The 27,516-nt window shown below is 37.9% G+C and overlaps 1 protein-coding gene across 14 annotated transcripts in view; it reads right to left on the bottom strand.

The window, feature by feature from the left end:
* BNC2 (basonuclin 2) overlaps window positions 1–27,516 on the bottom strand; it is a 349,580-nt gene that overhangs the window by 36,113 nt on the left and 285,951 nt on the right. For all 14 annotated transcript variants that reach the window (XM_039567529.1, XM_010392978.3, XM_019281976.2 and 11 more), the window contains one exon: window positions 10,155–12,121. In XM_039567529.1, the coding sequence (XP_039423463.1) occupies window positions 10,155–12,121 (1,967 nt within the window). The remainder of the gene's footprint in view (window positions 1–10,154; window positions 12,122–27,516) is intronic.

Below are 27,516 nucleotides of genomic sequence, written 5' to 3'. Positions count from 1 at the left end.
ATGTTCCAGTCACATTTTTCTTCTTTAAATGTCTTCATTTTTCTCTTTATGCCATTGTTGCTGCAGTTGCAGCCCCTTTACAAGCCTTCCTTGCTGCTAAAGCTCTTGCAAACACCAGTCAAGAGAGTGTAGTTTTGAAGTGGTTAAATGAGTGAAAAATAATTTGCAGGGACAAATACATAAGTTTTTTTTTAATGTGGATTTTTATGGTACTGTCATACAACCATTCACCGTTGAAGTTAAGTGTTTTTTTAATACCATTACTGAACTGCTGAAATGGATGCTAATATAGCTTGGAGTGCTAATGTCAAATCCTGGTAATAAAAAAGACAGACTGCTGAATGAAATAATTTCAAGTAAAAAATAGAACAAAAGTGCTCTCACTCTCGCTCTACACTTTTATTGAATTGGGACTGACTGAGCCAATTGCTTTAGAAGTCTGTAAAACACAATTACTAGTGAGCTGACTGACCCAGCAGTGCCCCTTCTGTGACAGAACAGACTAAAAAGGCTGCAGAATTAGTGCTGTTCCCCTATCTGGCTATCAGACCTGAGAGACATCCAGCGCAGGTTCTGTTATCCTTCCTTCCAAGACCCCTCCTCATGAAATCCTGGTTTTCAGTCTTGCATAATATATAACCTGTGTGCATATTCTTCTTGAAACAAGGGCTCATTTACCTTCTGAGAGGGAATCCAAGTTCTCTTTCTATGCATTGTATTTTTACATCCTTATCTAAAAACATAATGTATGTCTTTGTTTCAGTACACGCATCCACAGACACACATATACGTTTGGTCTATTTTTATTTCCACATATTGTGTGTAAAACACAAAAGTACAACCTAAGGTTTACAGGCAGCAAAATTAACTATGTCCCATTTGTATTTTTGGTTGCAAGTGGCTGAACTGTAATTGCTTTCTTTATTCTGGCATAACAAAGAAAAGGAGAGAGAATGAGGAAGAGGGAAAGAAAGGAAAAAAAATGTATTGAACTGGAAATGCGAAACACTTTTCCCGAGTTAATAAAATAAGCAATAGAGTTTGTAAAGCACTAGAATCAAAATCAGTGACATTGGAAATAATAACTTATAAACCCTATAATTTACATCTTGTGTTTCAGACTCATATAGTTTGACACAGACATACAGCTTGGGGCCTTCTTCCCCCTTTTTATTCAAAAGAAAAAAAAAGAAAAAAAAGAAAAACCAAAGTGACAGCAAAAAATATCTTCTTATTACAATCTTATCCTTTCTTTCTCTCCCCCTGTTTTCCCCATACAAAACAAACCATTTTACATTTTTACACAATGCCAACAAAGTCCTGCAATTCTTTCTCTTTTATGAGAGCGTACATTTCTGGAAAATCTAAAACTCTTTTATTTCTCTTCCAGGTCCATTTATATGAAGCTTGAAGGTGCCTCATGGCAAAAATGTTAAATTATTTCTTAGACATATCTTTTAAAGCAATGCTATTTAGGGCAAGGTTAAATGTGAAATAAATTCCTAATTAAAAATTTTAAAAAAAGTTTGCTTAGCACATGACAAACAGCTCATTTAAAAGATGTTGCTGGAAAGCAGGGAGTGCTACAAAAAGCCTTAGATTTTCTTTAGAAGTAGTTGGCCTAAAACTGTTGTCAGGAAATATCCAGTGTTTGCCATTAAAAGGTCAACTTGTGATGAGCCATAAGTGGTATCTCACCTGAAGTATTCCTGTGTTACCTCGGGCCCCAAAAGACCATCTGAGGTACCTCTAGAGATACCATTAGAGAACATTTTATGTGTACGTGCTGGACGTGAATGAGTGGTTTCTACTGAAGTACAACAGCATAACATCACATATACTGGTACATGGCACTGCTAGCCTGAAGAGACAAAGGACAGCAAACTGCAAGTCCTTCAGGTCAGGATTAAGGGGTAGTGAAAAGCTGTGCACAGTGTCTTGCAGTGCACTTGCAGTGCCTATACAGTGGTCTCTTGACTTGTGGAGCACTTAAATCTCATTCATAACTCTGTGTGTCTTTCTTCAGGATCACCCTGAGATATGTAGTGAGCAGTACATTTAGCTTTACCCCTAGTACTTTCTAACTCAACGGTATATTTCTGAAACTATAGGCTCTACTTCACAGATTTGCTTTTACTCCTGTCATATTTGCTAATGACTAGCACCTTGTATAATCATAAAAAATGCCCCAGATTTAGAGAAGTTGGATTTTGTGGGGGTTTTTTTACCCAGAGCCCAATAATTGCCAACTATTTTTTGAGTAACGTCTTTTACTAAGACATATTTCAGTGGAAAACTCTCCCACCTCACCTGTCTCAGTAGCAAAGACATATTTTGTCAAAAAGCAGTAGAATAGAAATCGAAATGATCTTTGTTTTATTATACTGGTCACCTGCTACATAATTCTACCTCAAAATATATTTTGAAATGTCAGCCTCTGTCTAGATATACTGATAGGACTGGCACACTATCATCCAAAAAATGTTGTAACTTTTTGGAGATCTCTACACCTGGTAAATTTTCCGTCTTTCAGTTTTTGAGGGAGTATTTGTTGGGGTTTTTTTTGGTGTAGTTTTTTTTTTTGGTTGGCTGGTTGGTTATGGGTTTGCTTGTTTGTTTGTTTTTGCTTGTCGGACTTGCCTCACCAATTTTCTTACTCACATTAATTCATACATGTCCCAACACAGTCACTCAGTTCATGTTCCAATGAATGAAACAGCTCAAATCTAGGGGAAAGAGCAGCATTGTCATTATGGGGGAAAGCAAATGGTCTCAGCTATTAGTAATCTTTGGTCAAGGTATAAGATTTATGGAAAGTTTGCTTCTTTAATTGAAAGTTTCTCTTTTCAAACGGACATGCACAACTAGCAAATGAATGGATCATGAATGTATGTATGACAGCATTTACCTGCCTGAGTGTCTCTGTCCTTCACTGAGAGCTGTGAATCCAAAGAGCAGAGAACACATTGCCACAAATGTGTTTCCCTCACCCTTCACTATTTCTCCCCAGACTCCTAAATCTAAGAGGACCACATCTCTCAAGTTGCAGAGTCTTGTTCCACCCAGACTTTTGGAAGTAGTGTCCTGGTGTTATCTTCTATCTGTAAAGTACAGCTTCCTTCTCTATAGCAGAAATCTTACAGCCTTTTGCTGCTAAGTTTAAAAGAACAGCTAGAGCCTTTCCTTGTGGGAACTAATGTGAGTAGATGTTTTATTTAACCCACTTCCAAAAGACTCTAGGGAAGATGGGACATCTTCATATATGGGGTACAGCTTTACATTTACTCAGATAAATTGAAACTAATTGTCTCTCACTCTCTGAAATATTGGTGACTCTTCCAGTGTTTTCCTAGCAACCTAGGGGCAACTAGGGTATTATGATAGGCCTTCATGTCCCCAGTCCTGTCTTCCTGAATAACCTTGTTCACCAAACGGAAAACACACAGAATTTATGTAGGAAACTTGGACAAAACACATTAAACATTTACACTATTTGTCACAGCACATACCGGGGGAAAATATTGCTCAATACATGTTTTGCTTTTGGCTAGTCTTTTCAATGTTTACTTATGTTTCCCACCTATGTTAATTCTGGTGTAGCAGTTTGTTTAAATAAGCTTTTCAGGTCACTGAAAATACCTTGGCTTATTTGCAAGTTCATATAAAAATGAGACTTCTTGAACTGCACAAAAAACTGTCTTCTCCCTCCCTAAGTGATACAATTTTGTATACCAAAGCAGAACAAGATAATGTAGACAGCAGGTGGTTTTTAAAAACAACCACCACTTCCAATTCAGACCCCAAACAAATGACTGTATGTAGTTGGAAAAGAATTCCCTCCACATCAGAACTGATCCTTCAATATTTACTTACATAAGTAGCCTTGTGCCTCAATTTATCTATTTTCTTTTAAATGCTATTTAAAAATCTTATGAAGACAGTTTTTCTATGCATTCTAGTTTTAATTCCTCTTCTTCTGTTCACATTGGTGAGTATGCAATATGACAGGCAGTCTTTGTTCAACATGACTACTCATGGAAGAGGTTAGATCAGTAGATCTGTGTTAGGGGTGGCACAAAACGTTTCTTTATGATACAGCTTCTCTTGTGTAAGGAAGAGTTATGTGAACATTAGCAATGACACACGTCTTAGTGTCTCTGCAAGAGAAAACCTAATGGTTCATTCAATTGTATTGGATATGCAGCTAGTCTCTTCATGAACTGCATCACGTCCAGAAACAATAGTACAGGTGTAAAATGTGTTTATATTTTTAAAAATTTATCAGATATCATTTTTGTCTCTTGACAAATGGTTCATCAAACACCTAATGTCTTAAAACCAGATTTCCTTGTTCTTATTGGAGGAAATTCAAGTTGTATATGACAGCTAATTATATTTGGGGAATTACAGGAATAATTACCGTGGACAGACGCAAAGTATTTTATTTCTTGGAACTGGAATTGAGTGCATTTATAGAAAATAATTCTCTAAAAAGTTATCTGTAGAAGATTCCAAGCCTGGTAGGACAATGAAAAAATGGGTACTGTTGTGTCAGGGAGGTGATAACAGGAGGCAGGTAACAGCTTTCTCACATCTTCACCTCCCTTGATAATGTGTGCAGTGGCTCATCATAGGTAACTGATGTTAATTTATTCAAGCACACCTGTACAGGGCCGGAAGTCAGGTAACCAGACAAAAAGTATGTATCTGCTTTTTCAATACAGCTACCCAGAGGCCCATATCTGCACAAATTTAGTTCTGGAAACATCAGCAGGTTTTAATAAACCACCTACAGATGTCTTGATCCATACAAATCAAGGAGTTTACATTTTTAAATCTGGACTGATTTAACTTGCAATCAAATGTCATGATCACACTTGGCGCCAATAGTTGCCTCATATTTATTTATAAGTCACCCTGAGAAGATATTATTTTGTTTTTAAATTTATTCATGGGGCTCAATTACCTTTCCCATCTTGTGGAACACACACGCGCACACACACACACATGCACAGGCATATGCATGCATGCTCACTTTTTGAGAAAACTTAAACCTGAAAGAAAAACCTGAGCAATGAATAGTTCTACTTAAGTAGCAGACAGACAAGATTAAAAGTTTTCACTTTGTTCCTCTGGACAGGTACACTGAGAATTAATTTATTTTCCATGCTTTGAGAGAGAGGAAACATGGTTTTCCTTTTACCTTTCCTTTGATATTACTATTAATGTTGTGTCCTAGTCTAAAACCCACTGATTTTAATAATGTCAGTACTGAGGTGAAATGGGGTTTTAGGATGCACTAGGTCTAACTGAGAAGATGGCTCTGTCTCCTCAAAAAAAAAAAGCAGTTTCTCAACGAGACCTAATGAAGGCAAAAGGCCCACCTGTCACCTCTTTCATCACTGGTTTTGACCACAAAATCGTTGGCTCTTATAGGTGAGAGACCAAAATGAAGCCAACTGCTCTAAGAAGTTGCACCATTCAGACCTTTACCTCTGGATGTGCTCTTCAACACAGACTTAGATGAAACTTTGGCATTACCGTCCCCTTTGGTCAGGAAATAATTCTTCCCTGCTCCCATCCACATGTTTCATTCACAGTTCAGGATCATTCCCTGAGCAGCTGTAATTCAGTGCTGACTTCAAGGAATAATCACACCTATCTCTTTGTAAGGCAAACTCAGTGTCTGCTGGGACAAGACTCACAGATGAGGCTGGGAAAGAGATCAGAGGGGAATCTAACCACTGTGGCCACTGGCCCTTTCTTCTCACTTGCAGGAAAGACCTTCTCTGACACCAGAGAGAATTCATTCCTCAAGGACAAATCTTTCCATTCAAGTGCTCATTTCTCAAGGGAACTTATCTTCTTCCCATCTCTCTCTTTTCCATCTAAAAAGTTACTTGGAAAGATGTCTTTCTGTTCAAAAGGAGGTTTATGACACTGTTTCTGGCAAAACTTTTAATATGGTCTCTTTCCCTATTTAATCTCCATTGTCTTTCTGCAACAAGACATAGCCTGAACATCATGTCTTTAGAAGAAAGTACATCTGAAGTAAATTCAAGAACAGAAATGGATGAACAGCTAATTCAGGAAGTGGTTGTTGAAGTATGGAAGGAAAAGTGGTTTACTCAAGTCTAGTACTTCTAGGAAAAGAAAGTCAGAAAGACTTCTCTGAGGGAAAGACCAAAGGTCTAGGTATTAAACCTGATTTAATGAGTGATGTTACTTGTAGCTCAGAAGAATGGTGAAAATAGGTGCTTTTAAAAAAAATCTAGGCTCAGTAGAATTTGACTATTTGAAAGCAATAATGTTTAATTTTTAGGAGGGATAACAAAATTACTGTGTCATTGATAGTAAGGAGCATTACCTTACTTTGCTTTCCTTCCTCCTGAATTGAAAAAAACACATGTGAAGTGGGATCCAGAAATCTTCTGGTAATCTTGACCCTAATTTGCAAGGACTAGCAGTGGTTAGCCAAAGATCTCAGAGGATATTCCAACATTTCAGGCAGAAGGGTATTTATGCAGGTGTTGACCTTGGCACAAATGATGTAGGAATGGTAAAGCTAGATTTGACCAACCTCAGCACAAATTGCTACAGGATGCTTTCTACAAAAGGGGCGGTGCAGCTCTGACACAGATAAAACACCTCCTTCATCAAAGCAGCACTGCTTTTGCTCCTGATTTGATCTGCTGCCTCTGCTAACAAGCAGTCTGTATCACAAACCCTCCTTTCCAAAGTCCATTTTACAGTAGCTCCACCCGCTGTCAACAATTTGGAGTTTTGTGTATGTACAGGGCAGGGAGAATATTTGATGAACCTTTGATTAAATAGAGTTGCATTGGAAAAGGACTTAAGCCAAATTAGATGCCTCTAAAGGAAACAAAAAGGGTTAGCCAATGTTATTTATTTCCACTTAAACTTGTATTTTATTACACAACATAGTTAGAGCTGTGAGTTTTAGATATCTAACTAGTTATAATAGGATTAATAATATAATTAATTCAATGCTAGTAATAGGCTTAATAAAATGACAAAAAAAGGATAAAAACTTCACAAGACTGTAAGGCATGGAATAGCTAGAACTCTAATTTCATTAAGGAGATAGCACTGAAAGTACTGAAAAAAATTTTGTCTTAATTTTCAAAGCAAAGACACTGTAGCTAATCAAAGATTATGTGAGTGACTCACAACAGAAGCAAATAACAGAGACTTTTGTAATGAATCCAAAATGGGACACAAATCCATTTCAAATATTTTCCAGGAGTTATTACTGTGTGCAGTAGGTAGCTAACTTTTCGTTCTCATACAGCAATTGTTAGCAAAACGCTCCTGAGTTTTTAAGTGAAATTGATTTAAGTGGCTGGAAGAAATGCTCACTTTGCAATGCTATTAATCCAGTTATCCAGTTATCTCCTTGGTGCTCTCCATAATCTGAAAAGCTAGGAATTGTATCTACTGTCTCTCTCTCAAAAATAAATATATATTTATAAGGAAGATCAGAAAAAAACCTAAAACAAATTGAATGGAAAAATTTTGGGGATAATTAAAGAGTTCGCAAACAAACAAACAAAGCAAAGAAACAAAAACAAACAAAAACCCATGCCCCTAACAAACACAAAAACCCCCAACACCAGCAAAAAAAAAAGAAAAGGGAGAGAATGTATTAATTTAAATTTTACTTCCTAACTTTATTATTAACAAAACTGCCTTATTTTTGACAAAGTATTAGAAAATGTTACTTAAATTCTTCATCTGCTTTCTTTGACATGCTGTACATATGCTTTCATTTCTGCACATTTCTAGACATTGCACTTCTGGATAAAAATGGGAAGCCCAGGGAAATTTTGTATATATTTCTTGCTCAAGTATCTAAAAGAATTGTAATGAACCATGAGAGAATTTCTTGGTTCTTTCAAGGCATTTCCTGACTACTGTTGCAAAGCAAAAGTGATAAACAACTAACAAAAACTAAAAGGGCACTCAAATTGTACCACACCTTTGAATTTTTTGAATTACAGAACCATTCTTAAATCTTTGCAATTAAAGCATATAATATGCCTACAAATGTCTTTTGTCCCACATAACTGAATCATATTCTGAATGTTACTAATGGAATGATGTAAAAATATGGCCTTGTGTGCCTTACACAACTCAAAATGATAAGCAAATAATAATTTTATCTTTAAATATGCAGCCTGCATATTAAGATACTAAATCAGTTTTTTATTTCATGCTTGCTTTCAATAATCTTACAGGAGTATCCTATGTAGTTTAAAAAAAATTTAAAATATGCCCTATTTTCAGGTTCTTGTCTCAGAAATATTTTATGTATGTCATCACAGTCACTCTTTCTTAGAACATCTAAATTTTTACTATGCTAACTTTATTACTACCTTGATCTTTCAATGTGTTACTGCTGAAATTTAATACACTGCATGAAGTTCCAAATCCTAAAGCTCTTACTTTGCATGCTCAATGCAAAGCTGTTTTGTGTAGTACACAACTGATTTTCATAATTCATTTGAGGAAACAGACTGACCAAACCAAATTCTTGACTAAGAAAGATTATGATTTCAGGAACTGAAAGGGGTTGCACACATCTAAACTCAGCATAGATTATGCCACTGACTCACATACTTCCCTTGTCAAATTCGACTCATGAAATTTATCAGCACACAACAAGAAAAGTCTCAATTTAGATTTACCTGCTTTGTATCCAGTAGTTTCAACCTATTGAAATGCAAACTTCCTAGACTGTCCTTCTTAGGTGTTTTGAATTTGTATTCTTATGTTTGTTCATATTTTTCTGTTTAGTGGATTTCATAAATGATAAGAGAAGACATGAGATATTTGGGGACTGTACTCTTCATCAAAAGAGCGAATTTTGGTTCCTCAGTATCCTTAACACTAACTTGCTTTTATTTTAAAAGATGTGATACATTTCCTTTCAAAGCACATCAATTTCAATGAAAAAAATACAAAAAATCAGGAGCTGTGTGTGAAATGTTTAGCTAGGGTTAATTTCCTTCCTGTGTCTGCTGAATTTTTACAGCCTAATGAAAAAATATGAAACACAACTAAAGGAAAAGAGGTGACCCAATTTTACCATTACTCCATGAACCAGAGAGATTTTCTTATGTGACAATATGATCATCAAATGAGAGTACTTTTATCCACAAGTATGAAATAACTGTGTTATTCTATCACCTTGATAAATTCCATCCATATTACATTTTCCTTAGGAATCAAAAAGAACAGGCTATAAAAAAAACAAACAAAAAACCCCCAAAACCAAAAAAGACCCCTCTAAACCAAAGAGTTTATGGACCAGCTGCTTCTGTTTAAGCCCAACTGCTTTTGTAATGATGCAGCATAGCTTGGGCATGATGTCATCTGAAGGGCCAGCCAGCAGAATATACCCTGGTTGATCTTAAAAATATGTAGGGAAGCCTCTCCTCTCTGAACGTGCATAGTTTCCTCTGGTAGAGAAGGGAGTTGTTCACATGCAGAAAAAATAAAGTAGACTAAACCATAGTGGATAGAGATGTGTGTAGGCTCTACTTAAGAAACAGACAATGATTTTCTTAATATATACTTGTTCTCACTACAACATAGCACCTAGTTTTAAAAATTAATAAAGAACAACCTTCTAATGCTTCTTGTTTGCTTTTGTATGACCCTATGAGGATGGAAATGATTCCAGTTCTTCATTACCTATCTCCATCCATCCATTCAACCATCCATCCTCCCTTCCCCTCCTTCTTAGTTCTGTGTTTTGATATGCATGCAAAGAGATATTTGTATTGTATATAATTTGCTATACACTTAATAGAAGGTTTTCTTGTTTTAAATGTTACAGGGAGAAGAAAAGAAATGTAACGAGGTCTGCAGCTTATAAACAGAAGTACAAATGTGTTCACAGGAATATAGAAAGCATAATGACATTTAAGAGGATGGCACAATATATACCATTCTGAATGCCAAGGAACAATGAAAATCTTAAAATGATAAATCTCTTTCAATGTCATGGGAACCCAATTGTCACTTGTCATTACTGTACATTTCTCTATTTCTTCATATAGCCTAAACTGCCTATTCTTCCATAATTCAACACATTTAATAATGCAGAAAATCAATTAATATTTACTGACCTGTCTCTGCTTCTCCGTGATGGGAACGCAGCGTTACAGCCAGCCACTGTGCAGACATGCATCTCTTTTAAATGAACATTTCGGTAGTGAAGCTTCACACTGTAGGAACTCTTGAAACTTTTCTTGCAAACATAGCAGATCTTGGGATCTGGGCTGGAGCACATTTCACCTTCTGGGGAGAACTTTTGAGGGCTGCTGTAGTTGAATGTAGAAGCAAAACTTTCATGAAGAGCAGCCATACTGGCACTGCCTCCATTGTACAGTCCATATTGGCTCATATAGAACATATCATATGTAGGGTCTGTATACTCTTCCTTCACCTTAATGACATCCTGGTTGGAAGAGTCATTGTGGTTTTCATCTGGTCTGTCACTGTGCATCATAGATTTTTCACCAGGTTCGTGGAGGCGATCATCGCCTTCCAGTGATTCTTCACACAATTTGGGCTCTGATGACTCTGACTCATTTTCATAGTCTCTCTCATGTTCCTGGTCTTCTGATGTCATGCTGTCTGCCCTTCTTATGTCTGGTCTGGACATACATCTGCTTCTGTCACTTTTGGAAAAGTCTTTCACAGACAGGCCTGGGCTCATTTCCTCCTGAGAATGGCAGTGATTGTCATGACCAATGTCATTCACCATCGTGCTCCTGTCATTCACCTCTTCATCTTCATCATCAAACTCATCAGCAGTGTCAATAACTTCCTTTTCAATTTTAACTGGCATGCTTGACTTCCTTGGCTTCTTCTTGGGGGCAAGGTCTGCATTGGGCTCTGGGGTGGGCATCAACACTGAAGGTACCGATGACTCTGAAGGAGGAGGGGGATGCTGCTCCATTCCACTCACTGCTGGTATTATGGGACTGGTTGGGAGTGAGGTTGGAGGACTCACCATCTCTCCAGGAGTAAGCAAATTTCTGTAAAAAGGAGGAACAGGTTGGACAGTCTTTAAAGCCGGGAAGACCAGCTGACTGGGAAGAGGGTTCTGTAGTACTGGGTCTAGAGGGGGAGTGGTAAACCCCATTGGTGGACGCCCAGGGCTTGTTAAAGTTAGGTTGGATTTTGTACTTGCTATGACAGGAGTGGCGGCACCTGATGTAGCACGAATTAGATCTTTGTCACGGTTATTCCTTAGCATAGGCATGTGGAGGCGGGGATTTGGGTTAGCACTGTGGCGATTGCGGCTTCTAAGAGAGCTGAAGACCATATTGCAGCCTTCAATAGTGCATCGATGCTTGATTTTCAGGTGCACAGCATTGTAGTGGATTTTAAGAGTACCTTTGTCATAGAAAGTTTTGCCACACGCATTGCAAAACACTCTTCCTTTCCTGGAGGCTGACCCCATTCTCCTCATTCTGTGAATTCGGAATGAGCTTTTTGTGTGTTCTGTTTTCGATAAATCGTTGACTGGTGTAGGCGTTTGAACAGGAGAGACACATGCTGGCTCAGTTTTGGGCTCCACATTTGTGATGCTGGTCAAAGCATTCCTGCTGGATGCTTGCTCATTCTTGAAAGGCGTAGGGGAAACTTCAGATTCACTGCTCTCATTATATTCATTTTGGGTCGTAAGGCTTGGTTCACGGAGCCTCATTGCTGGCTGTTCCAGCAGGAGGCCATTTGGAGGCAGCCCCAGCAGTGGAGCAGAGACTGGATTTATGTACTGGAATGGAAGCAGGAATGCAAGGCTATTCGGGATGTTTTCAAAATGATGAATGCTAGAAGGGTTGCTATTCTCCAGGTGAGCAAGGAGACTTGGGCTCCTGGTGCGATTATTGCTTTCAATAAAAGTCCTTATATCTGAATCTGTCTTTGAAGATGGCACAGCCACAGCCTGCCCTTCTTTTTCTTGAATTGCCATCAGCTCCACGATAGATTTCGTTTCTCCAAATCTCAGGAATTGCTGAAGGGTAATGATCTCTTCTTCCCTGGACATGATGGCCCAGCGGTCCAGCACCTTGCCTGCAGCATCCTAGAGGCCATATCAAAGAAACAACAAAGACAAACACAAAGAAAAAACTTATTGATTCTGCATAATTACTGAAGAAATTGCTCTGCTGCCTGAACATGAAACACTACACTCAAAAAAAAAGATGGAAACAGTGTTTTGACCAAAAAATACAAACTTTCCATCCATGCAAATACTGTCATAAGAGTCACAGTTAGAAAACCAGATTGAGTTTAATAATGTCAGAGTAACAAAATGTAGACCCTGGGACTCTGTGATCTAAAATGCTTTCAGTATTTTTATTTTAACAACAGTGATCTCTGTAGAATGCTACTGTTTAGAATACATTAGTAAAACATGAACTGCTGCTGTGCACACCACTGTAAAATAGAAAAAATTGTACCTTAATCACTATTAAATGGTAACACTATTAGAAAGAGCTAAATAAATGCGTTTGATAGATTCTTCCTTAAATACAAGCAGATATAAGACTGAAGTAATTTATAGGCCATTTCACAAGAAACTTTGATGCAAGGCAAAATGTCTTAAAAATAGCACATAACACTTGTACCTTAATCCTTTTTTCCCCGGACTATTACTGGCAATTGATTGTAAGCTTGCAATTTTGGTATGGTTTAGACTTGAGAGATTACTTTTTTTGTAGCCTTGTTATAAATGACAGTTAAAAATATATAAAAAGTAAGGATCTGATGGATGTAGGTAGCATAAATGTGTAAAAATGTTGTCTCTTAACATTGCCTTCTGATAGCAAGGGAAAAATCCAGAGAGAATACACATCAGTAATCACTAGACTATCTGTTGTTAAATATACATTAAAAAGCATTTCACACTTTCATTTTTGCTAGTAAGCATGAGATTTGCCTGAAGGTAGGACTTAAAAATTCTGCAATGTAATGTCAGGCAATCCATTCCAGCAAGTATTGATAAAAACATATTAAAATACTTATATAATGAATACATCATTTTATTGGCATCTTTCCTTTTGGGCAAATGCTGGACATAACATTAGCACAGTAACTATAACCAACAAGAAATGTGGAAGGCCATCAAACCAGATTTATTCCAATGCTTCTTCATGCATTAAACAGTTCTAAAGCCTTACAAGACACACCACCATACTGCCTCTGATACTTTTACATCTGAGTCTCAGGTTCTGAACCTTATCCGAAGACTTTGGACTACACATTATTGTAAAAACCATTGACTTTTGTATGATTATGAAGACTGAAAATACCTTTTTTCCCCTCCAGCCCCTTTACCCCCGGATTTATTTTTTTATTTATTAAATTAATTAATTATTTTCAGTCTACAGAGGATTGATTCTTCTCTTCCCTCATATTTTCTAGAGCACTGAAAAATATAATTTTGCAATGTCAAATACTAAAGCATGCATTTAACTAATTACAGTTGATTTTATTGTTTCAGTCTGGACATGTTCAGTTCAGCTCACCTCTCTGGGTATAAAGTTAATGCGAAAGGTTAAGGCCATGTATGTTTCAGTACCTTAGAAACAACTACAAAATCTTTAGAAATGCTCCACACACAAACATTTTCACTCAAACCCTGAAAGACTCTGAAACCCTCAACAGCAAATAACTTGGAAAATCTTACCCAGTTGACCCAGATGGAAAGCCCCAAAACCCATCTATGTGTAGAAAATGTTCAGTCTGTATTTACAGTGATGAACAAAACATCATGATGCGGATGCTGGTTTTGGTTTGCAGCATTAGTCAGGTAATGTCCCCACCTCTGAACACCCATAAGCACAGTGGACATCTTTGATTTCTATGTTCTTACAGTTCTTGTTGTAGCAGTATTTTACAGGCAGTCAGTACTATCTAAGGGAAATCATCTAGAACATCAAAATTCCCTCCCAACAAGAAAAATAAGTGAAACAAAACAAAACCTAAATTGGATGAGGGGTGGAAGGAAAAAAACACCAAGCCATAAAAAAATTAAAGGACAGGTTTATATTTTAAAGCTCTAATATTGTATTTGGTTTTTTCCATCCAATTAACTTTACCTATTCTCTCCTTGGGTAAGATCTAAAGTTTGTTACATCTACTTCAATTCCTACATGGAACTGCAAAACCAGACTTGGTTCAGATTTTGATCACTGTCACATCTGACCTGGTCTATATGCACACATTTCCCATCCCAAATCACAAATATTAATTCCTTCTAACTGTAACTCTGCTTACATATATTGAATTAGGATTCCTGTCTGCTGCCAGCTGCAGGCTGCTTTGTAATTTACTATTGCTACATTTTATTTTGTTTTTGTTTTAATTTGTAAATCACTCACACATGTAACTGATGCTTTACAAAAATGGATATGTACGTAAATAAAAGTTAATCACAGACAGCTCAAAATTAACTCATGAGAATAGTAGGTAGAGATCCTACAATAGACTCCCACATATAAGGGGAAAGCAGTGTCACACAGTCCCTCCCTGAAGGCAGCACAGTCAGCTCTCTGCATACACAGAACCGGCAGGCAAGCATCTAAATGGAGGGCTTCCCTGTGTGCTTTGAGGGAATTATTCCACTTCTTAACTGGGCAAAGCTGGCACTTATCTACATGAGTTATCTCTTGATGAGACACTACTACCCTTTGTTTCATTTTGTTTAAGAGTTTACAATGAGGAGCACCAGACCTTCAGCAGCTGTAAGTCCCACTGATCAGAGAAACTGGCAGTCAAGGTTGTGATAGTCATGGAGTTACCCTTGCTGTCATAAAAAAAGTAGGGAATCAGAAAGTTGCTCTTAAATAATCCTTGTCTACTCCTGCTAGTTATATCAAGCTTTAACTTGTTAATTTTCAGCAAGAAGTTGTTTGGCCTTTTTTGCCCAACAAAAGTAAACAGAAATGCACAGATGCCTATATTCCATAAAACCCTCACTGCTTATGGATACTGTCTAGCATATGCTTCAATATTTACATAGTGAAAGCATTCCATAAATCATTGTAAGTATGCATTATGCAAAACTAGATAAAGAGTGAATAGGAATGTCATTTTTTGATAAAAATTAAAATTAACAAAAAATCTAACCATTATCCCATTTGAATTTAGCTATAACTAGCTAGGGATCTTTCTGTATATAATAATACTTGATTAGAGGTTCAAGTCCTTTCTTACACGTAATCGATTTCTTGTTTCTTACAATCTCTCTCATGCTAAATTTTCTCCCCGAAGCCATTAAAGCATATCAACATTTAAATACTTCATGACAAAAGGTTCCAATTTATATTACTTTTTTCAGCTCACAACTGATTAAGCCAAGCCTCCTGTGACAATGTGTACAAGGAAGTCAGTGAGTACAGAGATACCACTGCATGCATACAGCTCTAAGCCAGGCAGTAGACAAGTAAGCCCAATCTGTACAACATACACTGATTCTCTTCCTTCTTTGTCCATACAGCCTTGCTTTGATTTTTAATTTAATCTATTTTATTTTATTTTGTCTTATTTATTTATTAAATTTTATTTTACTGTGTGGATATCTTTCTCACAATTTCAGATGGAGAAAGTCTTTTAATCTTTAAACTATATTAAATTGACCTCCAAGGATACAAGACATAACCCTGAACCTTTTTTAACTCTAACCACACACTCAAGCCTATTATTTGAATAGATACAGCTCCATGTACATACTACATACACACATACTACATTAGATCTGTAAAGTAATATCATGGTTAATCACCCTGAACCTGGCTTCTGATTTTTGCTGATGGTATGTTAGGAAGAGAAGTATGTGTCAGGATATGTTAGGGTACATCTTGTCTTAAACTTCTGGGTCTAGAAGAACACATGGTGGTATCAAGATGATTATCGTGAATGACACAAACAGGCAACAACAGAAAATGGACACAAAGATCACTCTAATTTTTAGGAGCTTAACTAGGGATGATTGCAAAGGTGAGTCTTTGTTTCCTGAAGGCCTTTAGCCTTTAAATCTTTCAATTCAGTTTTAAAGCCTCCCAATTTAAAAAGTGCCTATTTAGAAAATAAGGGCATCTACACAAGCATATGCTATAAACATACACCCTTAACCTTGAACTTTTGTTACGAAATCAGTTGTTTTAAATTCTCATTTTTTGTAAGAAGCTCCCACGACTGCTGTGACTTCATTAGAGGCAGAAAATTTTATATACACACAGAGAGACACATTTGCGTACATACACAACACAGACTTTTTGCAGTTCTATTCTGTTTTACTGATTCACTTCTTAGCATAGGAAAAATGTATGTGTACACCTGCCTGGATACACAGTGAGAGATGACTATACAAGTCCGAGATTAATAGAAAGGTTAAGAAGTAGTTAGATTGCTACTAAAACTAGCCTTATGTTCTAGGAAACACTCAAGGATTATTTTCAGGCACTACTGAGATAACTGCTAAGAACCACTCAAAGTTATACAGAAAAAAAATCATTGCTAGGCTTCATACTTTATTAAGTTTGCATATACACCTAAACTGTGACTTTTGATGCATATCAGTGAAGTTTCCTTGTTACAAAATATTGCATAGATACGTTTGATAAAATAATTAGGCAAGCCCAGAGTTTATCACGAATCTTTCTTCTATAAGCTCTTCTTAAGGAGCTATGTATTTTCTAGCTGATCTCAAAGAAATATTTTGAATGCAGCTGTAACAGTTGAAAAGCAGATTGAAATATATTAATTTGGTCATACTATAATTGCACAGGATGGTTTTAATTAGGGTGTAGACAGAAAAAAAAGTAACATTTGTTTCTAATAAAGAAAAGACTTCATAATTTCCATGATTTAGGGTTTGTTGTTTTTGTTTGGCTGAATTTCCCAGAAGCATCTCTTTGCTTCATAATTGAATTTCAAGCTGTTACACTATGGGTAGTCCTACTACTCCTGGGGTAAAAGTTACCAAAACTGTGCAGCAGCACACCAACTCAGCACAGATGGGACAAAGTGCAACATCTCTAACTCATTTTGTCTAACTCCCACTGATCTCAGTAGAACCAAAGTAAGCCCTCTATCTAGTTTTCCACAGAAATACACTCACACATGCAATCAGATACTCATTTTCCTGGTAGGAGTTTTTACCATGCTGAATCTCACTCACCTTTGCTCCTGTAAACATGAAGAAAAGGTATGCATACTTGCTCACTGTGATTTTACATGTGCAACTAATACGAGATTTAACACACTCAATCTGCAAAGAGGCATGGTTGAAATTTTTTCCCCTCAGCTGTCACTTCTGATCCTCCTCCCACCAGCCTCCCTTCACCAATGGAAACCATATGAAAAAAATGCATGTTTAAGTGTCAGCAGTCCTTTCCTCAAGTTGTACTGCTGCAGCAGGAGCAAACAGTGCAGCACTACTGAGTTCTCAGTCAATAATGCAAAACCTTTATATTTTGACTTCACTGCAGCCTCCGTTCTGCTAGAATTGATAGATGTTCTTCCCTTCTGGCACCCCCTTTCTCTTACCAGTTGTTTGCCTTGCCCCAAAGACACAGGGTATGCATGAGGATACCTGCATGCTACAGGAGAAGAGAAGGTGACTGTCTCTCCCCAAAGAATCACTGAGAATTACATTGGCAATGTGTATTCAAACGAAGAGTAGCATGAAGGAGACCTTATTAACTTATATATATAGATGTATATCCTTACAGGCTTACTTTGCTGCCAGGTTTGTAACAGTATTTGCCCTGGTTGCTCTTTATTCGCCACATCTCCTTATGCATTCAGCAGCAAAAAAAGTTTTGTGTTTTGACAAAAAGGACCCCCAAAGACTTTTGCAAACTTTACAAACTGATATTGTAGACACTGGGGCAAATCTGGCTGCACTATAGATCAAGAATAATTGCACCATAAACCTGGAGTAATTCCATGGACCACACTGGAAAGTGATTTTTGACCTAACTTAGCCCTGAAACATGATGTGGAGCCAAATCTGTGGGAATATATATTGGGGGTGTACCACCATGGTGGAACACAGCAGCTGTGTAACAACGCACAGGAGCACTGCTCAACGGTTTTGGAGTGAAAGTGAGGAACACCATGTCCTCCTGAAACTGCAGATGAAACATAAGGCAGTGGAATGCAATAACCGCAGCGGAAACCTGGCCGGGACAATGCTGTTAACCACCCACACTCTCGCTTAATGGCCTTCAGGGTCTTTATTGACCAAAAGTATGCAGGTCTTCTGTTTCATATCTTATCCCAAAGATGCATGCAGTGCAGACCCCTCCCTGCACAAGCAACCTGCTGGGGTGCTGGTTCTGGACTAAGCTTCATTGAGTGATATGAAAACACTGGATCCTGAGCACATGACTCTTTTTGGGGACTGAAATTCCTTGTAGTGTACCCCAGTTGCAACATGCCTTTTCATTTCTCAGCTTCATCAACCTTAAATGCCCTTGAAAGCATTGTCCTGAAAGATGATGACACTCCATCATTTGCCAATTACAAAGCATCTATGTGGATTGGGGGTAATGTCTCTTACTGATTTCAGAAAAGAAACAGTAATTTGAATTCTTTCCCCTCTTCATGAATGTGTATTCACCTCTGCAAATCCAGTGAAACTATTAGGATGCAAGAGAACTAGTTTTAAATGCTTTGTCTGATTTTTTAAACATGTTGTTTGACTTTTGATAAAATACTCACTTTGTTATAGAATGCTTTTGATTATGGACCAGATAAGAATGTATAATTCACAAGATAGTGACTATTTTTTTCCTGAACAACACCGAATATAGTATTTTTATTTTTAAAACTATAATAGATCACTGTGGGGTTACAGCGTATTTAATCAGAACAGCTTGAGCTTTATTTAATCATAGCAACTACGTATTTGGGTGCCAGAAAAGTTTTTTTTCACATCAGATGTCTGTCCATACTTAGAGGTAAAAATCTAAGCACAACAAGAGTCTGATACTCTTCTTGCATTTACTAGTTTTCACAGTGGTATAACTGCTGTGTTTTAACCCCAGCTGGCCCACAGCACCACACAGCTGCTCACTCACTATTCCCTCTGACCCCGCTGGGCAGGAGAATCAGAGAGTAAAGGTAAACCTTCTGGGCTGAGACAAGAACAGTTTCATAATTGAAATAAAATAAAATATATTACTATTACTGGTAATGAAAAGGAGAGAGTAATAAAACCCAAGAGAAAGAAGTGATGCACAATACAATTTCTCACTGCCTGCTGACTGATACCCCAGACTGTCCCCAAGCAGTGACTGGCCCCTTCCAGCCAACTCCCCCCAGTTTATATATTGGGCATGATGTTCAAGGGTATGGAACACACCTTTGGCCAGTTCAAGCCACCTGTCCTGGCCATGCTCCCTCACAGCTTCTCCTGCAACTGGTTGCTGGCAGCACATGAGACACTGAGAAACTTCTTGGTTTAGGGTAAACACTACTTAGCAACAACTAGAAATCAGTGTGTTATCAACAGGATGCTCATACCAAATCCAAAACACGCTACTGCACCAGCTACTACCAGAAAACAACTAACTCTATCCCAGCCAAAGCCAGGACAAAATACTATGATGTCAACAAAATTTGCTTTGATTCACAACCATCATGGTGGTGACAACTATTAAAAGGCAAAAGATGCCACTAATTGAGGACAGCAGAATTCCTGCTAGCATGGACACAAATTGACTCTTTAAGCTTTAAGAAGATCCAAAGCAATTTTTCAGCAGTTCTCTTTATCTCATTTATTTTGAGATACTAGGGCCACTTCCCAAGTATTTTGCCCTTCTTACCCCAAGAACTGCACAAATTTTCAAATGCAAACATTTATTCCCTTCCCCATCCACTCTGGTTGAGACGTCCCAAAGACTTTTTGAAATAAGAAATTAATGTGAGGTGAACATATGCTTTATGGTAGCTGCTCACAAAAATATTTTTAATGCACACTAAAGGGGAAGAATTTGTTCTCAACATTCCTGAAATGGAAGATTTCATTGAAATTGTTTATTCAAATTTCTTAAACAGCTTTGAAATCCACAACTGTGGACTTGAAGTACAAAGAATATTTTGGTGCCTTTGCTTCTCTACAACCTGCTAGAGTGGAAAATTCATTGAAGTTCTGAAGAAGCTTTGCCACTAATTTGTGGCAAGTAACAGTGTGTTTGTCCTTAGGCCAACATGGCTACTAGAGGCAATTAAATCACCAAGCACATGGTGTATGTGTGTAAAATTTAGAGCGTATGAGGTGTCACAGGCACTTCTCAGCTAATATGTAAACAGAGACATGAACAAGCCACTGAAATAATTTCAGGTACAAAATAACTTCAGAACACAATTTTGCATGCAGGTGGGTTGGAAATAACCATAATGCATGTAACAATAACAGTGATTGATTTTCATTCTCACTTTCACCAATTTTTGCATATATATTTGCCCATTTTGGTACTTTTACTTTTTGGTGTTACTGTTGTAAAATTCAGTGAGGAGTAAAGTTATGTTTTCTCTGGTTTTCTGTGCTTTGGCAGTCTTTCAGTAAGTGTAGTAAGCTCTTTCTGAGCCTCAGTTTCACTAACACTGAAAGAATGACACATAATTTTTATGAGAAACAGGAAATATTCACTGCCCTGATGAGGTATTGTATTTGCAATACACATGGCCACAAGAGACACCCAGACTCTCTTCAGCCAAGACCTTTCCCAATGTACCATGTGATAATATAAACAAATCGTGTCTGATATCCTTGCTCTACTAACATGGACTGCACCAAATGCTGGGCAAGACATCTAACCAGTCAAGTCAAATCAAATTATCAGATGGCCCTTCCCTCACTTTTTAACTGGAAAATGCAACCAACAAAAACTGAGTCTTTCTGGGCTTGTAAGTAAAATTTCCTACTAAGCCAGTAAGAAATTTGCCTAACTGGGGGCATTGTAAGGAATTGAGAAGTTGCCCAAGGACGTAAACACTGGAATGAAAGTGCCAGTGAATTACGCTCATAAACTGGATTTCACTACATGCTTGGTTTTCTGATTGAATCCAAATTGTGTCTCAATAAGGGGATTCAGCTGTACTATATGCAGGATATATGAATGGCAGAAGAATCAGGAGATTGATTTCCATCTTTACTATTCATTAGGGGACATGCATTATTACTTGCAATATATACTACAAGATCTTAATGAGGCTTTTTTTCTTTTATTGCTTACTGAAAAAATTTACAACGAAAAACCACAAGTGTGTCATAGGTGGCAATGTGATGCAAAAGAGAGACAGCAGGGTGCAAAAGTGACACCAAAAAGGCAAAGGTCACTGGAATATAAAAGGGCATAAAGCGAGCTATCAGTTTGAACCTATTAGAGGCAGCGAAATGCAAGAGAAAGTGGGGAAATTATATTACAGTGTACAAAGTAATAATAACTGTGCCTTCATGTCTTAATACCCTCTTGTCCCAGCAGTCCTGACTTTCTAGGCAGCCCACTTCTCCACATTAACAGTAGTCATTTGGAGAGCAGCAAACGTGCCATTAGAAGCACTTTTACAAGTGTATATTCATCCTCCAATTAGCTTAATGTGGCTGCTTTCTGCATATTTTCTATCCAGGCTTGCACAAATCTTATTAATATTTCCCCCTAGCGCTTTGACAGATTACCTTGTCATTATGCATCCTGGAGCCTTTTAAACAATATGGGTAAACTACTGTTTGCGAGGTTAATGACAATTATCCCCTAATTACTGCATAAGTCACTCAGTCCACTTTATCTCATAGGCAGGGTTCTGCTCTGTGTATCTGCCATTGTGTCACTGTAAATGAATCTTGTATAGCTATGTTTATCTGTCGTTGCCTTGTAAATTACACTGACAGAAGAATGAACAAATTACTGTGTATCATCACTTAAATACAGCTTCTGATAAAAAAATGTCCCACAAGCACAACACTTGAATTTTACCCTGATCACAATTAGTAAACATATACTGAATGTTTTAGGAGATATATTTAGACATGGATGGGACACTGTCGTGGAAGAAGGTTCTGAAGTGTTAAGTCTAAGGGCATTAAAACAGAAGAACTAAAGAAAGCTACACTAGCAGTAATTTGATGATTACCTCTGGAGAACTCTTCTGTTAATTTAACAGTTGATAGATGAGCCAGAGATATTTTCCAAACAATCTCATACTCAGGGCTGTGTTGAATTCCACAATTTCTGTTTCTATTGTTTCTGACCACAGCCACACAGGATATTTTTTTATCTGAAAAATCCAAATAAATTTGGAAGAGAAGTAGCATTCATAAAACCACAAGCAATGCTAATTTAATGCATGCGTGTCAGAGAAATGTCTGCATCAGTAGAGGAATGGAGAATTGGCAAATACCAGATGCCTGGTATATTCTGTTTTTTGAGGCAACTTCAATGTCACAGTTAAGAGTACTCTATTGGTAGGACATCACAGTGACAGATATGTCTGCTTTGAGAAAAAGGTTGACTTGTTGCTATTGTCCTTGATTCCTTCTTTTGCCAAAGACATCTCAATGTCTCCAACCAGAAGTGCCTACATATTCAGTGCTCAGAGACAAAATTAGCCTATGGTAAAGAACATTAAAACAACAGGTGCTTTTAAAAATAATGCCTTTTCCTATACTGGTCCTTGGAAGGTACCCAATTCATAGTCCTAGGAACCACAGTCTTTTGCAAACAGTACAGCAAAGACAGTGCAGTTCCACTGTGTCTTGGGACGGTCCCTTCTTGAGTCAGAGAAAGCCTTTTAGTACTGGTTTTGTATTGCTGGCAAACATAGTAATTGCACAGTGTTAATAATGAGGTCACACATAATATATGTTATCATATTTGGGGTTACACTTTATGCACATATACAATACATTCTCAAGTATCATAATGGTACAGTTACATATTTAAAATTTGTATGATTTTGCTTTATATTTTGTACATCTCTTCATTTAGTAAACCTTCTCATTCTGTACATGTGATAAAATAGGTTCAACACCAGCTTCTGACCAATGTGGTACAAAAAAATCTGAAGTAAGGAAGACAAGATGCAAATTGGAGCAGAATTATTATTCCTGAATCACAGCAATATGAGACAGTTTAAGCCACTGTACAAGAAAAAGAAAGTGTCAGAACTCTCCAAAATATGGTGATTATTTACTGCAATTCAGGAGGTTATACCAACACTGAAAACCCTTTTATCAATGTAAAGTGTAAATTTCTTTTGTTGGATTAAGATAGTGTAACATCTAGAAAGAATGGACAGACGGAAATGTAGCAAAATTACTGATATGACTGAAAATCACAGTGGTTTGAATGGAACACAGATGAGGGCGGCACCTTTGACCATGCTTTCAGTTTAACTTGGAAGAGAAACCTGTAGTGAAACGGTAAGAAAATGTAACAGCCATCACTGCCAGGGATAACTGAAAAGGCTGATCGATTTTGAGTAAGCACTACCTCAAGGGTTTTGGTCCCACTAGGATTGATCTTTGTGTCTGTCCTGTGCTCAGTCAATGCAACTTTCAGCAGGGTATCCACTGCAGAAATAAATGGAAGTGCTGTAGTAACCCTCCGCCCTCCCTCTAAGTATATTATTTTCTCTCTATGCTGAAGGAAAAAAAAACCTCAATAACATGGTAGATGCTAATCTGCAACAAATGGTTTAAAAGTTTAAGGACACAGAATACTGTTATTTTCATGTACAATCTTATTTGGAAAAAAAAAGTTTCTAAATTATTAATATTTCTCTTTGAATTTTAAGCTTCTTTGGCCTCTGACCTTTGCTAATAGCGGAGAAACTGTCAAAAGCTTTAGTGAAACTCAAAAAAGATTACATCAGTTTGGTTTCTCTTGATCAACTAGGTGGGTTACCTTGTCATAAAATGAAAGAAATGACACATATTGACAGTGTGGATTTAGTGGAAGAATAAGCAAGAGAATGATAAATGTGAAGATGAACAAGCGCCATTTGCTGGCCTACACCTGCATTCATGTAAAACTTCTTTTTTTGAAACATAATGGATATTCTGATTGAGTAAATTCTTCCAACTTGAGCTGAGGCCTGTGCCACCCCTCTCATTCTTCCATTCAAAGAGCCTGATATCATATGGTGGACATTAGCACAGAAGTGACCTTGGTTCCTGTGCAAAAAACCTTTTTTTTTCCTAGTGAGTTTGCAGCTCCAGATTTACTATTTGAACTACCGGCGCAAATTACCTAAATGCTTGGAAATTCAAACTGAGCAATCAAACCATACCTAGTCTTAGGGTTTAAAGAAGGATCTAAAACATCAAACAGAAATCTCATAACCTAAAAACATTTGTGACCTGTAAAGAAAACCAGTATTTTTACATTTTTAATGCCTTGTCACAGGTAATCTCAAAGAAAGAGGTGGAGATGGGTATCCTCACGGAAACTGAAGCTTTATTCCTAGACTCACCAGCCACTTCTTATGTATTCTGGACAAACCATGGTCTTTCCATATCTCAGATCCTTCTTTTTTAAATGGAAATAGACAACATTTCCCCTTACTTTATGATTGTAATACAAAACATGCTGCAGATTTTGAAAGGCGGAAGTCCATGGAGCACTACTCTATGATTCTATATGTAATACAGAATTTCATCCTTTCTGACCAACCTTTTACATAATCTCCTTTTATATCAGGTGACTTAATCAGTGGATGAGGGGAAGGCTGTGGTTGTTTTCTGCCTGGACTTCAGCAAGGCCATTGACACTGTCTCCCACAGCACTCTCCTGGACAAGCTGGCAGCCCATGGCTTGGACAGGAGCACCCTTTGCTGGGTTAAGAACTGGCTGGATGGCCGGGCCAGAGAGTGGTGGTGAATGGTGCTGTGTCCAGTTGGTGGCTGGTCACTGGTGGGGTCCCCCAGGGATCAGTGCTGGGGCCAGTCCTGTTTAATACCTTTATTGATGATCTGGATTAGGAGATTGAGTGTGCCTTCAGTAAATTCATGGCTGATACCAAGTTGGATGGAGTGTTGATCTGCTGAAGGGCAGGGAGGCTCTGTAGACAGATGTGGATAGACTGGATTGATGGACTGAAGCCAACAGCATGAGGTTCAACAAGGCCAAGTATCAGGTGCTACATTTTAGGCACAACAAGCCCAAGCAGCACCACAGTCTGGAGGCTGAGTGTCTGGAAAGCTGCCCAGCTGAAAAGGACTTGAAGGGTGCTGGTGACAGTGGCTGAACATGAGCCACCTGCACCCAGGTGGCCAAGAAGTCCAGTGGCATCCTGGCCTTTATCAGCAATAGTGTGGCCAGTGAGACTAGGAAAGGGATTGTTCCCCTGTCCTTGGCACTGGGGAGGCCACATCTCGAACCCTGTGTTCAGTTTTGGGCCCCTTACAACAAGAAAAACATTGCGGTGCTGGAGTGTCTCCAGAGAAGGTCAACAGAGTTGGTGAAGGGTGTGGTCTCCCCCACTATGAGCAGCGGCTGAGGGAGCTGAGGTTGCTTAGCCTGGAGTAGAGGAGGTGCAGGGGTGAGCTTATCACTCTCTACAACTGCCTGAGAGGAAGCTGTAGCCAAGTGGGGGTCCATCTCTTCCAGACAACCAGTGACAGGACAAGAGGTCATAGCCTCAAGCTGCACCAGGGAAGGTTCAGGTGGACAATAGGAGAAATTTCTTCACCAGAAGAGGTGTCAGACATTGGAATAGCCAGGAAAGTGGTAGAGTCACCATGCCTGGAAGTGTTTAAGATATAACTGGATCTGGCATTTGGTATCACAATCTAGTTAACAAGGTGGTGGTGATCAGCCAAGGCTGGACTTGGTGGTCTCAGAGATCTTTTCCAACCTAATTGATTCCATGATTTTAAGATTCAAGGTAACCTCAAATAAGTTGTATATTATGAACTTGACCTGCCTTTATTAATGTTCAAACAACTCTGCCCCACAGCAAGGTTATAAATGAACTGAGCTACAGAAGAATTGAAAAGAAATGACAGACTTAGGAAGTGCCTATCTAGAGAATTTCAGTAACATTCACACTCCTTTTTTTCAGTGGAGCACGCCAGGACATGGCTGGAAGGATCCACTTCTACGATACTGGGACACATAAACTACCATCAGTCAATGAACACCTTTTCTAGTTCATCCTCTCCAAAGATGACCTTTATTACACTATGTTGCCTTTGTTTCATTCGTATTTACTATGTTCAGGGCTTCCCAAGTGAAATAATTCTCAAATAAAAATACCAATCTCTCTTCCCCAAATGGACACCAATGAACTGTCATTAGATTACTTCTAGCACAGCAAATTCTGTAGGAAATAACAGTGCTCATACTTACAAATTTCTTTTGATAACTTTACAAGCTGCCCTCTTACCCCAGGGGGCAGACTGCCTAATACAGAAGAGACTCCCCTGAACAAAAATATTTGTTGCAAAGCAAATAAAATTAGTTATTTTTATAAAAAGAAAGCAGTAAGAATAGCTTGGCAAAATGCAAGCAAAAAGTTAATTTTAATGTCTTTGGCACATCTCCAGCTCTTAGAAACAGCATCCAAAGTTGGTCCAATTGTGGCTGATAAAGCAGGCTTAGAGCTGGCTTTCAACTTTCACTTTTTAATAATAAAAAATCAATATATGGAGGATTACAAGCCTCTTGGTTTTGATTTTTTATATCAAAACCAAAAGATGACAAGGTTATGGTGGTGTATGAAATTCAGGCCACAGTCATGATGATACAAATATTTTATACCCCATTTATTTACTGCAATCTACAGAGAGACTGAAGTAAATTATTAAAATAAAAGGAATTTTCATACATATATGTATATATATATATATATATATATATAATTTTATTTGCAAACACAATCCTGAATACGCATTCTGAAACCCAGAAAATTAGCAGATTTCACTTCTGATCTGAAATGCCCACTTTAAAATAGAAGAAGGAATACTTTGGATAGCAACATGCAAACAACTGTAAATGCTCATATGGAGCCAAATGCATTGTAAATTACACTATAGAGCAAAGAGGAAGTATCATGGTGTACAAAAGAACCAAGCAAATCTCTCAGCAATCACAGACTCCCTCAGTGTTCCTCAGTGATGACAATGCTTGAAATGAAAGTGATTAAACAGTTTTGTGAAGGATGTTTCATGGTTTGCAGGCAGACCAACTGAGCTTGGCTCAAGCATGATAATAACACAGAAAACCTTGTATATTCAGGCCATATTCCTGCAATCTTTAAAAGAGGCAAATTAAAATTTAAGATTACAAGCCAATGTCGATTTTGCCCATATAGGACAATAAGGTCAGGCCTCTACAGGGATTTGTAAAACTCCCAGTAAACAGAGTTACAATTTATAAGCATTTTAAAGCATACCTGTATGTCTTGCACTCCTCTTAGCAAGAAATGATCGTTGCCAAGTCATTAGTAATGCAACATAGA

Source organism: Corvus cornix, chromosome Z (genome assembly GCF_000738735.6).
Source record: "Corvus cornix cornix isolate S_Up_H32 chromosome Z, ASM73873v5, whole genome shotgun sequence".
Lineage (NCBI taxonomy): Eukaryota > Metazoa > Chordata > Aves > Passeriformes > Corvidae > Corvus > Corvus cornix.
The sequence above is the reverse complement of the archived record's forward strand: the minus strand, read 5'-3'. Positions and strand labels throughout refer to the sequence as shown.